This window comes from Mus caroli, unplaced genomic scaffold (genome assembly GCF_978045245.1).
Source record: "Mus caroli unplaced genomic scaffold, Mus_caroli_1 scaffold_4, whole genome shotgun sequence".
NCBI lineage: Eukaryota > Metazoa > Chordata > Mammalia > Rodentia > Muridae > Mus > Mus caroli.
This window is the reverse complement of record NW_028227259.1, coordinates 20,518,926-20,537,114: the sequence shown is the minus strand read 5'-3', so window position 1 is coordinate 20,537,114 and position 18,189 is coordinate 20,518,926. Positions and strand designations below refer to the sequence as shown.

The 18,189-nt window shown below is 41.5% G+C and overlaps 1 protein-coding gene across 1 annotated transcript in view; it reads right to left on the bottom strand.

Annotated features, from left to right (window-relative positions):
• The window catches only part of LOC147004979 (protein DBF4 homolog A-like), a 153,300-nt gene extending 135,547 nt beyond the window's left edge, over positions 1–17,753 (bottom strand). Inside the window, exon 1 of the mRNA XM_085836504.1 lies at positions 17,345–17,753. Coding sequence (XP_085692630.1) covers positions 17,345–17,596 — 252 coding nt within the window. The 5' untranslated portion in view covers positions 17,597–17,753. The remainder of the gene's footprint in view (positions 1–17,344) is intronic.
• Between the last annotated feature and the right edge of the window lie 436 nt (positions 17,754–18,189).

Genomic DNA, 18,189 nt, shown 5'->3' with positions numbered 1-18,189 from the left:
AGGTTAAAACAAAATTATGACACAAGAATTATCTGGGACTTAGCTTCAGGGAAAAAAATTTAAGTACTGCCTTAGTTTATAACTGCAGTTAAAAATTAAAGAATGACCATTCAAGGAAATCCCCACCTGAATATGTCCCATGAACTCAAGTCTATCAGAAACCTTATATGACACTCTCACAAAAGACCAAACATGGTTGTATCAATGAAGATGCTGCTCCTGGCAGCAAATGGCACAGCCTGCTGAGTCAACTCAGCCAAGAAGGTTAAATAGCTTGGATTTACTTTTGCTAGGGGAGACAGGGCTATAAGCTGACATGAGTGATTGTGTCATGGTGATTTAGGAGTCCGTGAGACAGTAAGACAGCTGTCAATAACAGTCAATAACATAATGGTCTCAGATTTTTTTTTCTTCATATCTTTGAGACAGAAAATTGAGGGAAAAAAAAAGCCCTAAAAATGTTTCCTGAGTACCTACTTTGGGACAGGCACAGTGCTGAGCAGCAGACAATACTAAGTATGGATTACCAAGTCTGAGACCCAAGACTACAGTCTATCTCATGGAAACAACTTCACACAGATATCAGTGTCTGGATACACACACACACACACACACACACACAGCCCACGCATAAGCACACACAATTGTATGCCACGCCCGAGGCACGTCTGACTCGGAGTAGCCTGTAAAATGCCTCGTCATTCCTTTATGCTGAATATGCATCCTGCAGCAATAAGGCACACTGTCCCTCTCCTGCAGCAATGGATCCCTGTCCTGGTGCAAGACTTTCAAAGTGTCAGGCTCAGGCAGGATGGAGGAGTGACTGACTGAGCACAGGAAGCTGGGAGCCAGGAGGGTCAGAGGAACAAGGGCCAGGGCAATGATGTGAGGAAGGAGGCCTTCTGCACAGAAGTGTGTGATACATACACAATGAAGAAAATGATCGAGAGCCAACTGAAGTGGAATCCAAGAAAAAGAGCAAGGGAGTCACATGAAATACTACCACACAGTAAGTGGAAAAACGAAGAGCTTGTTGGCCTGTCACACATTTCCAAACCCCAAAAGTAAGCTGTGTCCAGCATGCGTACCAATGCTGGTGCAAGCCACCCTCCAGAGGACTGCGTGTGTTTCCGTTGCTAAGGGAAACAGAGGCACTTGAAAGAAAGAAGAGGAAAGGTAAGGTACTCCAAAGGCTGCAGAGAAGCATTTCCTACGTTCACAAGAAAATAGTGAACAAAACAGTGGCCAAGCTCGCAGACAGCTTACAAAGAAAGAGAGGGAACGCATTGTTAACCAAGGAACAGTCCATAGAACAAGGATTTGGAGCAGAAACACGGACAGAGTCCTCCCCAGGCATGGATCAACACTCCTGTGCTGGGTGCTTGGTACATGACTGCCTCCACTCAACACCACAACAGAACACAATACAGCAAAGCTGCGTGCCTTTGTCCTGTGCTTCTCTATGCACTGAAGCTAAAAATAAAATATATTCCAACCCATACTGCAAGCTTTACCATTTTATCACTGGAACACATTAACCGATACCCTCAACCATGTTTCCTATTAAATTGCTCAAGCTGTAAACGAATAGAGTTTCTCCTTCTTAACCGTGAGAGAACATTACCTGTGCTACATCACCCAGACCTGGGACTACCCCGCGAAATTCTTAGGTCAGAAATTCAATTACATGAGAATTCTCTCTATTTCAACAATATCCCTGCTTTTGCCAGTATTTTCCTGGTGGCTCCGTGATAGTCGACAACACTTGCTCTCGGCTATGATTAAAAGTCTCAACTCCAGTGGCCTACCCAATCTGAAATGGGCCCGGGTTTCTGCTATCTTCTGCCCAATCCATAGCTGTCCAACTTAAAGGCATTTTTATGACACACAAGCTAGAGAGAAAGCAGTGAGCCATTTACAGTTAAGCCAGAAACAGGATCAAAATAAGTAGATGTTGGTTTTGGTCCAGAATCCAAACTTTTATCATCTCTGGTAGTGTTTAAGCCTCTACCAACATCCATAAAATCTCTTCTTAAGAAATGGTGACTGAGGTATCCAGCATAATGGCGACTTGGAAAATGAACTGTTTAAAACGCTCACCACCCTTATTCAACACTTTCTAACGTTTTCTGAAACAAGTTTCAAAGTACAGACTATAGCTAAGCTTCAGGAAACCAAAATGTCCTTGAGATTAACTCAGCAATTATGGCAAACAATTAAGAAACATTGCTTGACTCAATAATTCAAACCAATGATTGTTTTCCTTCTAAACTCGAGTTTATACAGACTTATTCACTGAATGTTCGGTTAACAAGCATCACATGCCATTCAAAATGAACTAGTACTCATTTCATACAATTTACGTATGATATTTAGAGAATCAAATTTTAAAAACTCCTGCCTGACTTTAGGAAATCAATGTTTAGCTAGGTGACATCTCCTGACACAGGCCCAGTGCTCCAGACTCCTTAAGCCCAGGCTGCTTAAGCCCTCTCCCACAAACCCGAGGAACTTTAAAAAGACAAACCAAGAATAAGAGAGAAAGGAGAAGCAGAAGGAACAAAAACAAACAGGAAAGAGGACGGAAAGACGTGGGAAAAGAATGAGGGAGACAGTGTCCTCCTGGCTGAAGCACAAATGTAGACCTCTCTGGAGAACAGATGCACCCTCAGGCTAAAACCACACTCCTGTTATGACCTTAGAATCAAAATTAAGGTCAGTCACTAAAACCCTGAATGGCGAAGGCTAAAACTCTGACTTGTCCTGTCTAAGCTGAGCCGGGATGCTGGGCCAATCTAGGACAATGGGCGCAGCCTCTTCCTGGGAGCCTCATCTGCTCCCCACTCTTACCTCCAGCTCACACTTGCATGTCCCAGGTCACTTTTTCAGGCAGCTGTCTTCCTTCCTAGGCCTCCAGGCTACCCTGGGCTAATACAGCCAGACTATGAATAGCCTTGGCTGTCACTTGTACCTGCTGATCATACACAATTGTGTTTCAAGAGAGAACCCTAGCAGGGCACTCTAAACGCATCAGAGCACACTAGGGGGTTCAAGGAAATCTGGGGAACCAGTTTCTATGGAGGAGACACTCTTCTCAAGCATCTTGCTGTTTCATCCACAGAAAGAGACCTCGCATACAGAAAAGCATGAGTGATTGCCAGAAACTCAAACTGTCTACCAGCAAGGTACTCTTGTCAGTGGAGAAGACTAGCCTACCTAAAGAACAAATGCCAAGGGAAAAAGAGGGACAGAATCCAAAACCTGGTGATAAAGCTATACACACCAGACAGTGCCACACAGAGAAATGATCCAAATAGACCTTGAGCCCCGCCTTCGGCTGCCATAGGTAGAATGTTAGAAAACTACTCCTGCAAAGAGAGCTCTTCGGGGCTAGCTCCAAAAACCCATCATCCACTTCTTCTCCTCAGCTATCTAGTGATCTTTCCTCACAACAGAAATCAAGCAACAAAGGCAGCTCTGCTAAAACATATAATGCCCTGGTACAACATTCATTTCTGAAATGGAAAAGATATACATTCATTTAACCTGCTCAAACACATGACTCTGAAACCCTCTGACACACAAACAACCAACAGATCCTGGGGAAAAGGAATAACTAAATTCTAAACCCCTCTTTCCAATCAGAACTGCTGGCATTTTGGCATCACTATGGAGAATCTTCCATTTTATTTTCAAAATCCAGTTATATGTAATAGCTTCTCTTGGAGAAAAGAAAATAGGTTTTTACCATAAAAGGACCTAAAATCAGGAGTAAAGGGAGTGGAAGGCTAAAGTCAGTTTTCATGTTAAGTAGTTTTTAAACACATGTAATTTTTATTTACATGTAAAATAATTACAAGTTATCCAGAGAAGAAGGGTCAGGAGTTTCTGACGAAATCATGTTGGTATATTCTAACACAGATAAATAGAAATCCAGGATAAATTAGTAGCAAAAACTTTGTTAAAGGCTCTTTTGTTGATTTTAACATTTCCTTTCAGAATTATTTTCCCATTTCTACCCTTTTATTAAGCTACATGAGCATGGGAAAGCTAACTCACTTGCCTACAAAGTGGGTATAATAGTATCTACCTCGTCCTTAAACAGAATGAACACAAGTCACTCATCACAGTGCTTACGGTACTTGGAACGCATTTGGAAAAATGAATTCCTGTATTTTCAACTCTTGCTTCCAACTTTTCTTTTTCTTTCTAGTACTTTTATTACCAAAATAAACACATCCAGTAAGATGTTCACAGAACTTATCATTTGGGTTATTATTAATCTGTCTTACCTGAATGGTTTGACATATGGAACCCTTAAGCTACTGGAACTATAGGGAAATAAAGATACACTGTACCTTTTCCTTTGATGGGGGACTATATGAATATAGACCTCTGTTTACCATTTAATGTTTCTGTCAAAAAAAAAACCTATCGCTACAAGAGCATATATAATTTTGATATTGACTGCTGAATTCTAAAAATTGAACTTACAATGAAAACATAATCATCAATATAATATCAATAGATACCTCTTTTGAGATCTGCTCTTGGAAGTCAAATGTCTACCACATATTCCATTAGTTATTAAGATAGTAAAACTGAAGACCCCTACTGTGCTCAGTAACCTTCTTCACAGTACTGTAACTTCAAATATAAACACCAGCTCTTCGGGTCTGACCAGCACCTGGGTAGCTAGAGCGCAGGGTCAGCTGACACCCGCCAGCTACCCACGACACCCACCACAGGATTTTGAGACTTCTGGTGAGTGGAACACAGCTTCTGCTCCAGTCCAATCGTGCGGGTCCTGAGACTGCTTTGGTTGGGAGGCAGAAATCCGGCCTGAGTGGGGCCACAAGCCTCTTCCGGTCAGAAAAGCACCGGGGTAGCTAGGGCGCAGGGTCGGCTGACACTCGCCAGCTACCCACAATACCCGCCACAGGATCTTGGGACTTCTGGTGAGTGGAACACAGCTCCTGCTCCGGTCCAGTTTCGCACAGGACCTGAGACTGAATTGGTTAGGGAAGCAGAAGACCGGCCTGAGTGGGGCCACAAGCCTCTTCAGGTCTGGCCAGCACCTGGGTAGCTGGAGCGCAGGGTCGGCTGACAACCGCCAGCTACCCACGACACCCGCCACAGAATCTTGAGACTTCTGGTGAGTGGAACACAGCTTCTGCTCCAGTCCAATCGTGCGGGACCTGAGACTGCTTTGGTTGGGGAGGCAGAAATCCGGCCTGAGTAGGGCCACAAGCCTCTTCCAGTCTGAACAGCACCGGGGTAGCTAGAGCGCAGGGTCTGCTGACACCCGCCAGCTACCCATGACACCCGCCACAGGATTTTGAGACTTCTGGTGAGTGGAACACAGAGTCTGCTCCAATCTTTAAACAGTGACAACAATAACAACTAATCCCAGAGATTACCAGATGGTGAAAGGTAAACGTAAGAATCTTACTAACAGAAACCAAGACCACTCACCATCATCAGAACCCAGCACTCCCACTTCGCCCAGTCCAGGGCACCCCAACACACCGGAAAAGCTAGACCCAGTTCTAAAAGCATATCTCATGATGATGGTAGAGGACATCAAGAAGGACTTTAATAACACACTTAAAGAAATACAAAAGAACACTGGTAAACAGGTAGAAGACAATAAAGAGGAAGCACAAAAATCCCTTAAAGAATTGCAGGAGAACACTGCTAAACAGGTAGAAGACATTAAAGAGGAAGTACAAAAATCCCTTAAAGAATTGCAGGAGAACACTGCTAAACAGGTAGAAGACACTAAAGAGGAAGCACAAAAATCCCTTAAAGAATTGCAGGAGAACACTGCTAAACAGGTAGAAGACATTAAAGAGGAAGCACAAAAATCCATTAAAGAATTGCAGGAAAACCAGACCAAACAGGTGATGGAATTGAATAAAACCATCCAAGACCTAAAAAGGGAAGTAGAAACAATGAAGAAAACCCAAATTGAGGCAACACTGGAGATAGAAACACTAGGAAAGAAATCTGGAACCATAGATACAAGCATCAGCAACAGAATACAAGAGATGGAAGAGAGAATCTCAGGTGCAGAAGACTCCATAGAGAACATCGGCACGACAATCAAAGAAAATCCAAAATCCAAAAAGATCCTAACTCAAAATATCCAGGAAATCCAGGACAAAATGAGAAGACCAAACCTACGGATAATAGGAGTAGATGAGAATGAAGATTTTCAACTCAAAGGACCAGCAAATATATTCAACAAAATTATAGAAGAAAACTTCCCAAACCTAAAGAAAGAGATGCCCATGAACATACAAGAAGCTTACAGAACTCCAAATAGACTGGACCAGAAAAGAAATTCCTTCCGACACATAATAATCAGAACAACAAATGCACTAAATAAAGATAGAATACTAAAAGCAGTAAGGGAAAAAGGTCAAGTAACATATAAAGGCAAGCCTATCAGAATTACACCGGATTTTTCACCAGAGACTATGAAAGCCAGAAGGGCCTGGACAGATGTTATACAGAAACTAAGAGAACACAATTTCCAGCCCAGGCTGCTATACCCAGCCAAACTCTCAATTACCATAGATGGAGAAACCAAAGTATTCCACGATAAAACCAAATTCACACATTATCTTTCCACAAATCCAGCACTTCAAAGGATAATAACAGAAAAAAAACAATACAAGGACAGAAACCACGTCATAGAAAAAGCAAGAAGGTAATCCCTCAACAAACCTAAAAGAAGACAGCCACAAAAACAGAACACCAACTCTAACAACAAAAATAAAAGGAAGCAACAATTACTTCTCCCTAATATCTCTTAATATCAATGGACTCAACTCCCCAGTAAAAAGACATAGACTAACAGGCTGGCTACAGAAACAGGACCCAACATTTTGCTGCTTACAGGAAACTCATCTCAGAGAAAAAGATAGACACTACCTCAGAATGAAAGGCTGGAAAACAATTTTCCAAGCAAATGGTATGAAGAAACAAGCTGGAGTAGCCATTCTAATATCTGATAAGATTGACTTCCAACCCAAAGTCATCAAAAAGGACAAGGAAGGGCACTTCATTCTCATCAAAGGTAAAATCCTCCAAGAGGAACTATCAATTCTGAATATCTATGCTCCAAATACAAGGGCAGCCTCATTCATTAAAGATACTTTAGTAAAGCTCAAAGCACACATTGCACCTCACACAATAATAGTGGGAGACTTCAACACACCACTTTCACCAATGGACAGATCATGGAAACAGAAACTAAACAGGGACAAAGTGAAACTAACAGAGGTTATGAAACAAATGGATCTGACAGATATCTACAGAACATTTTATCCTAAAACAAAAGGATATACCTTCTTCTCAGAACCTCACGGTACCTTCTCCAAAATTGACCACATACTTGGTCACAAAAAAGCCTCAATATATACAAAAATATTGAAATTGTCCCATGCACCCTAACAGATCACCATGGACTAAGGCTGATCTTCAATAACAAAATAAATAATAGAAAGCCAACACACACGTGGAAACTAAACAACACTCTTCTCAATGATACCTTGGTCAAGGAAGGAATAAAGAAAGAAATTAAGGACTTTCTGGAGTTTAATGAAAATGAAGCCACAACATACCCAAACTTATGGGACACACTGAAAGCATTTCTAAGAGGAAAACTCATAGCTCTGAGTGCCTCCAAAAAGAAACTAGAGAGAGCACACATTAGCAGCTTGACAACACACCTAATAGCTCTAGAACGAAAGGAAGCAAATTCACCCAAGAGGAGTAGACGGCAAGAAATAATCAAACTCAGGGGTGAAATCAACCAAGTGGAAACAAGAAGAACAATTCAAAGAATCAACCAATCGAGGAGCTGGTTCTTTGAGAAAATCAACAAGATAGATAAACCCTGAGCCAGACTCACTAGAGGGCATAGGGAAAGTACTCTAATTTACAAAATCAGAAATGAAAAGGGAGACATAACAACAGACCCTGAAGAAATCCAAAACACCATCAGATCCTTCTACAAAAGGCTATACTCCACAAAACTGGAGAACCTGGATGAAATGGACAAGTTTCTAGACAGATACCAGGTACCAAAGTAAAATCAAGATCAGGTTAATGATCTAAACAGTCCCATATCCCCTAAAGAAATAGAAGCAGTCATTAATAGTCTCCCAACCAAGAAAAGCCCAGGACCAGATGGGTTTAGTGCAGAGTTCTATCAAACCTTCAAAGAAGAACTAATCCCAGTTCTTCACAAACTATTCCACAAAATACAATCAGAAGGTACTCTACCCAACTCATTCTATGAATCCACAATTACTCTGATACCTAAACCACATAAAGACCCAACAAAAATAGAGAACTTCAGACCAATTTCCCTTATGAATATTGATGCAAAAATCCTCAATAAAGTTCTCGCTAACCGAATTCAAGAACACATCAAAACAATCATCCATCCTGACCAAGTAGGTTTCATCCCAGGGATGCAAGGATGGTTCAATATACGAAAATCCATCAATGTAATCCATTATATAAACAAACTCAAAGACAAAAACCACATGATCATCTCTTTAGATGCTGAAAAAGCATTTGACAAAATCCAACACCCATTCATGATAAAAGTCTTGGAAAGATCAGGAATTCAAGGCCCATACCTAACCATGATAAAAGCAATCTACAGCAAACCAGTAGCCAACATCAAAGTAAATGGTGAGAAGCTGGAAGCAATCCCACTAACATCAGGGACTAGACAAGGCTGCCCACTCTCTCCCTACCTATTCAACATTGTACTTGAAGTCCTAGCCAGAGCAATTAGACAACAAAAGGAGATCAAGGGGATACAAATCGGAAAAGAAGAAGTCAAAATATCACTTTTTGCAGATGATATGATAGTATACATAAGTGACCCTAAAAATTCCACCAGAGAACTCCTAAGCCTGATAAATAGCTTCGGTGAAGTAGCTGGATATAAAATTAACTCAAGCAAGTCAATGGCCTTTCTGTACACAAAGGATAAACAAGCAAAGAAGGAAATTAGGGAAACAACACCCTTCTCAATAGTCACAAACAGTATAAAATACCTTGGCGTGACTAAAACTAAGGAAGTGAAAGATCTGTATGACAAGAACTTCAAGTCCCTGAAGAAAGAAATTAAAGAAGATCTCAGAAGATGGAAAAACGTCCCATGCTCATGGATTGGCAGGATCAACATTGTAAAAATGGCTATCTTGCCAAAAGCAATCTACAGATTCAATGCAATCCCCATCAAAATTCCAACTCAATTCTTCAACGAATTGGAAAGGGCAATCTGCAAATTCATCTGGAACAACAAAAAACCTAGGATAGCAAAATCTCTTCTCAAGGATAAAAGAACCTCTGGAGGAATCACCATGCCTGACCTAAAGCTTTACTACAGAGCAATTGTGATAAAAACAGCATGGTACTGGTATAGTGACAGACAAATAGACCAATGGAATAGAATTGAAGACCCAGAAATGAACCCACACACCTACGGTCACTTGATCTTCGACAAGGGAGCTAAAAACATCCAGTGGAAGAAAGACAGCATTTTCAACAAATGGTGCTGGCACAACTGGTTGTTAACATGTAGAAGAATGTGAATCGATCCATTCCTATCTCCTTGTACTAAGGTCAAGTCTAAGTGGATCAAGGAACTTCACATAAAACCAGAGACAATGAAACTTATAGAGGAGAAAGTGGGGAAAAGCCTTGAAGATATGGGCACAGGGGAAAAATTCTTGAATAGAACAGCAATGGCTTGTGCTGTAAGATCGAGAATTGACAAGTGGGACCTCATGAAACTGCAAAGCTTCTGCAAGGCAAAAGACACCATCAATAAGACAAAAAAACCACCAACAGATTGGGAAAGGATCTTTACCTATCCTAAATCAGATAAGGGTCTAATATCCAATATATATAAAGAACTCAAGAAGGTGACTCCAGAAAGTCAAATAACCCCATTAAAAAATGGGGCTCAGAACTGAACAAAGAATTCTCACCTGAAGAATACCGAATGGCAGAGAAGCACCTGAAAAAATGTTCAACATCCTTAATCATCAGGGAAATGCAAACCAAAACAACCCTGAGATTCCACCTCACACCAGTCAGAATGGCTAAGATCAAAAATTCAGGTGACAGCAGATGCTGGCGAGGATGTGGAGAAAGAGGAACACTCCTCCATTGTTGGTGGGATTGCAAGCTTGTACAACCACTCTGGAAATCAGTCTGGCGGTTCCTCAGAAAATTGGACATAGTACTACCGGAGGATCCAGTACTACCTCTCCTGGGCATATATCCAGAAGATGTCCCAACCGGTAAAAAGGACACATGCTCCACTATGTTCATAGCAGCCCTATTTATAATAGCCAGAAGCTGGAAAGAACCCAGATGTCCCTCAACAGAGGAATGGATACAGAAATTATGGTACATTTACACTATGGAGTACTACTCAGCTATTAAAAAGAATGAATTTATGAAATTCCTAGCCAAATGGATGGACCTGGAGGGCATCATCTTGAGTGAGGTAACACAATCACAAAGGAACTCACACAATATGTACTCACTGATAAGTGGATATTAGCCCAAAACTTAGGATACCCAAGATATAAGATACAATTTGCTAAACGCATGAAACTCAAGAAGAATGAAGACCAAAATGTGGACACTGTGCCCCTTCTTAGAATTGGGAACAAAACACCCGGGGAAGGAGTTACAGAGACAAAGTATGGAGCTGTGATGAAAGGATGGATCATCTAGAGACTGCTGTATCCAGGGACCCATCCCATAATCAGCTTCTAAACGCGGACACCATTGCATACACTAGCAAGATTTTGCTGAAAGGACCCAAAGATAGCTGTCTCTTGTGAGACAATACCGGGGCCTAGCAAACACAGGAGTGGATGCTCACAGTCAGCTATTGGATGTATCACAGGAGCTAGAGAAAGTACCCAAGGAGCTAAAGGGATCTGCAACCCTATAGTTGGAACAACATGATGAACTAACCAGTACCTCGGAGCTCTTGTCTCTAGCTGCATATGTATCGAAAGATGGCCTAGTCAGCCATCAATGGAAAGAGAGGCCCATTGGACTTGCAAACTTTCTATGCCCCAGTACAGGGGAATGCCAGGGCCAAGGGGTGGAGGTGGGTGGGTGGGGGACTGGGGGGGGGAGTGTATTGGGGACTTTTTGGATAGCATTGGAAATGTAATTGAGGAAATTACCTAATTAAAAAAAACAAAAAACAAAAAAACAAACAAACAAAAAAAAAACAAATATAAACACCGGTATTTTTGAAGCACTAAAAGTGTAACTCCAATCGGGGAAATAAAGGAAACCTTTGGATTCTGATGCTAAAGACATCTTACATGTCTTGAATCCTGTCTGACACAAGAATTCAGCAAGTGAAGTGGAGATGAAGTTTTTGAGTTCAAATCCCCTGTTGGCTTCATTAAAGATGGCAAGTTATGACCTACCACTGGACTTCTGTGAACATGATGTACACCAAACACTAAGAAGTTAATTTGGCATAAAAGCCCCCACAAAATTACCACATATTAAACATGTTAATACACAGCATACATAACACTGACATCTTCTTTTCTCAGTTTCCTTCCCTTCCTGCTTCCCACCATTCCTCTTGCTTTTCTCCACCCACCCCCCACCCCCCCTTCCACGCCTGTCCCACTCGGATGAGCATCTTCTTTCCACATGGGGTTAGTCCTCAAGACTTCCTGATAAAGGTGGTCCTAGCTTAGCCTCACTGAGCTGTGAAATGATACCTCTGTTACAGATTCCATTCTCAGTGAGTCAGGAGAAAAACAGCAGGTCTCTCTCTAAAATGGGCTCTAGAACCATAAAAAGAACACGTGGCATGTTTTGTACTGTGAGAAAGTAAGTAAAACTAACAACATTCTTTATAAACTCATAAGCTCCTACTTGGTCTCCATGTAGCTATGAAGAAATGATCAAACAGTGAATCCTCTGTGCACAATAAAATAATTGTGAGGAATTGCATACATAACTATATGTATATGTATCTGTTACATATACACACACACAGTATACACATACAGATTGGGATATCAAAGATAAGAAAGAGTGATACCTGAATTAGGTCTCTTCTGTCATCTAGAATTCTATCCCTACATTTATATTCTGAATGAAAATTTAAGGGAAATCCTACAAGATGTCTCAGTGGATAATGATGCTTGCAGCCAAGCCTGGTAACCTAAGTTTAATTCCCAGAACTTACATGGTAAAAGGAGAGACGTGACTCCTGTATGATGTTGTCTTCTGACCTTCACATGTACAAACATACACACGCACACACACACATGCACAGTAGATAGATAGATAGATAGATAGATAGATAGATAGATAGATAGATAGATAGATAGATTGATTGATAGATGATAGATAGTTGTAAAATTAAAAGAAGGTTGTTTTAAAAACATTTAAGGGATTAAGGGATATTTTAATTTTTATTTTTACTTTATTGAATTGGTAGGTAAACAAAAATGCACTGTGAAATATTTCTTTCCTGCTCCATATGGCAAAAATGTATTAATATTGAGCTACTAAGTTTAACAAATGTACTTTTAGAAAAAAAAAAAAGAAAAAAGATGTTTGTGCTAACCTGGCAAGCTACCATGAAAGCTATAATTCCTAGGAACCCTTCACCACTGGGGGAGCTGTACTGCAGATAACTGAGTGCCAGCCTGACTCGGTGCCCTCAGAGGGAACAGCTTGATGTTAAGGACAGCTCACATATTCCATGTCATATATATAAATATTAGCCAAAATAAACAAAAAGCCAGAGCACAGCTCTGCTGCCATCTTGCCTTGAGTGTGCTTTCTGACCCACTCACTAATGGTGAGCAATAAGACGGTGGAGAGTTATAGATCCATGTCCTTGTCCCCACTTGACGACTCCTTACGAAGCTGTAATACTTTGCAGAGGACAGGATGGAAGAAAGTAGATCTTGTATTTCCAAACAATACTTCTGATAGAAGAAATTATGTCGTTTGTAGGAGTATAAAATCACTGGGTGTTTTAAAAATACATAACAGAATTTAAAGGTAACCATGTAACAAAAAAAACTATCAGATGACCCACGTCTAGTTTCGTGGTAACTATATGCTGCTTAGCTGGCACAAAGAGCAACCATTAGTAAGCACGTCTAAGATAGCAACGACAGGGCCATCAATGGTCAACAAGCAGTAAGGCTCAGTACATGACACCTTATACAAATTCATGAAAGATATATGTTTTACCTTACTATCTACAGACAGCCAATTCTTTTAGCAAAAGAAAACTGTCAAGAAAGAAGGAAAAAAACCAAAAACCTCAATATTTTAAATATTCGAGGGCTATCTTCTAAGCTTGGCACTACTTCATATTTGACAACCCTGAAGACAGCAAGGTTACTCACAATCAACTACAACTATTTTGACTATAATCTCTAGCATTTTATGACATAATGAGTGTCTACACAGGGTAATCATCCCATTTGCAATAAGAATTAGTAAGCACTGGAATAACTCACTATGCAATAAGTAAAAAGAAAAAAGAATCTCACAATATGGCCTTGTATCAGTGAAATCACCATTTCACACTAAACTGTCACCATTCAAGTAGAACCAAAGTGAAATTTCTTCTAAAATAAAAGCTTCATATTGCCATCTATGGATGAAAACTGAAACAAGCTCACATTAATAATATAAAAGAAATTTGATACTCACCTAGTCTCTTGAGCTTGAGGAATGGAACCATCTAAGACTACAGTGGTGACCACCTTCCCTTGGTCAGTTGCTCGAGCCTATCAGGTAAGCGGTAATTTCTGAGCTAATTTGAATGGCCTATAAGGTCTCTTCCTTCCAAGACCATTCCATGTTATGTAAAAAATGAGTAATCTGTAACTTCAGGGAATGTGTTAAATTCAGGTAATGAGGGCATCATTTTGCATTCAAATGATGTCATAAAATGAATAAAAACAGTCCTGGAGCTGCCAAGGGAGTGACTATGACTTAAAAGACTCTTAGAGAGTCACTGCATACCCAGCGTTGACCTAGGTGCTTCATAAATGCCACTCATCTGGTCTTCTCAGCATGTTTGGGAGCTCGGCACTTACAAAGCTTAATGATACGAACTGGAATTGATCAGTGAATAAAAGTGAATAATACTCCTGCTCACTCTTGAGAATTACAATTATTCTTCTGTAACACTAGGATGATACCATAGGATCATGAATTTAGCCAGTTAATCCTCCTTGCCAAAAGGCTTACATAGCCTGCAGAGCCAAGTCCCAACTCCTCAGAACATCAGAACTTGCTGCAGCATCTAGGAGCGACATGCTTCTCACACTGGTCCCCCAAATCTCATCTGCAGTTAGCAGAGGCAATGCCTGGCTTCCATGTGACTCTGAACATGCTGCCCTCTCTGCTAGCTATGCCCACTCCCTGTCTGTAATATGACCAATCAGACAGCACCTCCTGGGAGAGCCCAGAGACTTCTTGTGGGGTTATGCGCTGGGCACTGGGCTTCCACTGTTTCCACAGCCCCTGTAATTACCTCAAGACTGAAGGGCAAAGAATAATTGTTCAAGCACTCATTCATTTTCCCAGTTCTCTGTAAACCCCTTAAAGGCTAGAACTGTGGCTTTTATTTCTAAATCCCTATGACCTTGATTTACTTAAAATGCTAACTAGCAAGAGCTCAAAGTGAATTCCTCTTAATGCTTCAATAAATGAATTGCTTGCACACAGACACACACACACAAACACACACGTGTACCTTATGAGGTAACAAAAGAATCATCCAGACATTATTTCTATAATACAAAGGAAAATGCTAAAGATATCCATGGGTACCTACAGTGCCAAAAGTTCTTTTTACCAAAATAATAATGATAATAATAATAGAAACAAGAGCTATATAAAATCCACACATTTTCAGGTTAAATTATAGCTCTCTGGAAACCAGGAAGGCCTAACAGACAAGAAAATCCCTCAGTTTCCTCTCTGTAGGAAATACTGGTCTTTGAGATTCCATCAGTTCTCTGTGGTGTCCTGCTGCAATTAAAGGATCCTGGTAAAGTACATTGACTCCCTGGGTGATGGAGATATCAAAATGTGCTGTGTGTACCTTTAGATACCGAGGATAATTTGCCATAATTATAAATAGCATTACTTCCAATTCTGACTCGGAGTAGTCATCTATACATGTTTAACCTAAGTTCTACCAAACAACAGTCTCATTCACCTCAGCTGCAAAGTTTCCTTGTGAAGGGCCTATCGTATCGTATGCCCCATATGGAGAGGCCCATCTGAGTTAAAACGTCTCAGAAGAGGTGTTCTAGAAACATTGAGAGAGAAAACAACACTCTTTTTCTCAGAAGCAGTGGCCTTCCTTCTATCATCACAAAGTGGGCGAATATGAGGTCATGGTCAGCGGGCGGCAGAGACAGAGGTCCTGCGTCTGTTCCCTCACACCCCTCTCTCTGCATCTCTGCTCCTCTCCATCCTTCCTTCCCTTCCCACAAAGACTCTGGGGCTTGCTCTAACACACTGTCTACATCAGCAAATTCCTGACCATGGAAAACTCTATACAGAATAAAAGACGTCATGTCTCAATAAGTAAATTTCAATGAAAATTAAAAATAAGAACCAATTAAAAGGCAAATTAAAATAAAGACAAAAGCATAGGTAGAAGAAATCATACACTAAAAGAGATTTCAATGAACTAAGTATGCCCTTTCTTTTAGCTCTGGCTCAAAATGAATGCGTGTGTGTGTGTGTGTGTGTGTGTGTGTAACAAACATATAAGTATATTTTTGAGATAAGTGTTTCTGAAAGAATGGTTGTTTTATAGTATCAAAGAATGAATCTTATTTTTACTGTGGCAATTCAGAGTTGCATTTTTAATATAGCCCTTATCCTTCAGAGTTTTATTACTGAAAATGTTAATAAACAAAGCATCAGTTGCTTGCTTCAAAGTAATACAGAAAGGAGCAGGCCAGTAGGAGGCAGAGAAAAGCAAGATGGACTGTAAGTTCCCAGTCACTGAAGCTAGGATTCACTATATTCCTCTGTTTAGTTTGTGTGTGTGTGTCTAGATTGTTTTTTTTCTTTTTAATCAGAGGCTACAAACAAGCATCAGAATACTCCCTCACAGGAATAATTATTAACTAACTGAAAAATAAGACAGGTTCCCTTCTGCAGGTTTTCCATGGAAACAAGCCAAAATTTAACAAGAGAAACAAGCAGCTGCCAAGCATTAATTCAGATAATAAAATCCTTCATTAAGAGCTGGACATGTGAGGTTCTCTACTACATTAATCTAACATCCATGGATACTACAAGTTACCCTGAATTTCTACCTATGTCAACAAAATTTTAATGGAGCCAAATATTCAAGTGCAAATATAGACTTAGATATTTTTCACTCTTTAAATATGTCACACACGTGAATAACTGAGTACATTATCACATCACAGTTATGTTAGTGTTGAAAGTATTTATGATATGAAACTGCCCAGCTTATCTTTACTTAAGTAAAGTTTTCAATTACCAACTACATGAACTTCAGATGCACTTGTAGATGAACAAATTGTCAGCTTGATCCATACAAACATAAAAACACTTATGGTCCCAAAAATGTTTGCTAGAGTTAGCCAGTACTCATTTGTATCTATAGATGTTTGGTATTGATTAAAATGCAAGTACTGAAATAAGTTAGTTTTCAGAGCAATGTAAGTGCTCAATAAAACGATCGCACCCGAGGAGGACCCGTTTTCGGACATTAAGTTAGGACTGAATGGGCATGTCTCTGGTGTTCAAAAATCTCAGTGACCAGGGGATTTTGAGATGTTGTTTATTTTAGTTTGGTTTCTTAGAGCAGCCTAGTTTTCTTCTCCTCTCTTCTTTCTACAATAATCATCTTGGTTGGTAATGTTTTCTCTCAGAGTTAAAACAACAAAGGTGATGATGCATATCCTGCCTAAATAGAATCTCCTCCTACCCCATGCAGTTTTTGCTTGACTAAGGAGATGAGGGTCTGTGCCTCTTGTCCCTAGCTCAGGTTACAGGGCTACTAGGTGCATCCAATGCTACCCCTACCCCCTAGCACCTCTGCAAAACATTAGCCTACCCTTCTTTCGGTTCCTTTTTTCCTCCTTTTTGCACTTGCACCAAGAGTATCATGCAGGAATCACATTAAGATTGTGCTCTTTTCACCCGGTACACCGCATTTCCAGGGCAACCCTAAGCAAACGCGGGGTCCCTGGGCAGCATGGAGGACCACCTCCAGAACCCTGCCACTCACCTGCGGTCCGCCAGGGTCGCCCCTCACCCGAGTGTTGAGCTGGTCGTGCTGAGTTTCGTCCTCGCCGCCCAAGCTAGAGATGAGGCGCAGTGGTATGATGCTCTGGCGCTCCAGGAAGCGGTTTTCGTTCCCCCTCTCCAGTCCTTTCAGTGAGGCGACTCCCTGCAGGCAGGCAGGAGGGAAGGAGGGAGTGGAGAGAAACAGCAAAAAATAATGACCCTGACCCACAGGCCTCCATCCTGCGGTCCTCATCACCTTTATTCCCCCGCCTCCTCCCTCCCGGACCTAACTGGGAAGGACGCAGAGACACCAGCTGGAAAACCCTGGAACCAGCTCCCCTGGAGCATCTCCGGGCCCAGAAACAGGGCACCCCTTTCCCATTCTCCTGAAGGAGACTCTTCTTTTGCAGGAGGAAAGAGAAAAAAAAAAAAAAAGAAAGAAAGAGCATTTGATCCCAGATTGCTGATGCATCCTCGTGTCCCCCACACATGTGTGCTTACACCCCTTCCGCGCCGCCCTTCAAAAAATAAAAATAAAAAACCGCGCACTGTGGAATTGCGGGTGCGGCTTTTCGGGGTCCTTCCAGGCTCCAAAGTGTCCTGGACGCCCCAGCAGCTGCGAACTTACCTGCCCGACCGCAGCGCGCCTCGGGGCAGGTCCCCAGGACGCAGAGCAGCCAGAAGGACGCGGCCGCTGCTGCCTGCATGGTGGCGGCGCTCAGCTGCTCCTGCCCGGCCCGGGGCTCGGGCTCCCAACCGCCCCTTCCCAGCACGAGCCGCTGCCTCTGCCGCAGCCGCGTTTGCCTCAGTGCAGCATTGTGCCTGGCGGGCGCTTCGGTGGCGAGG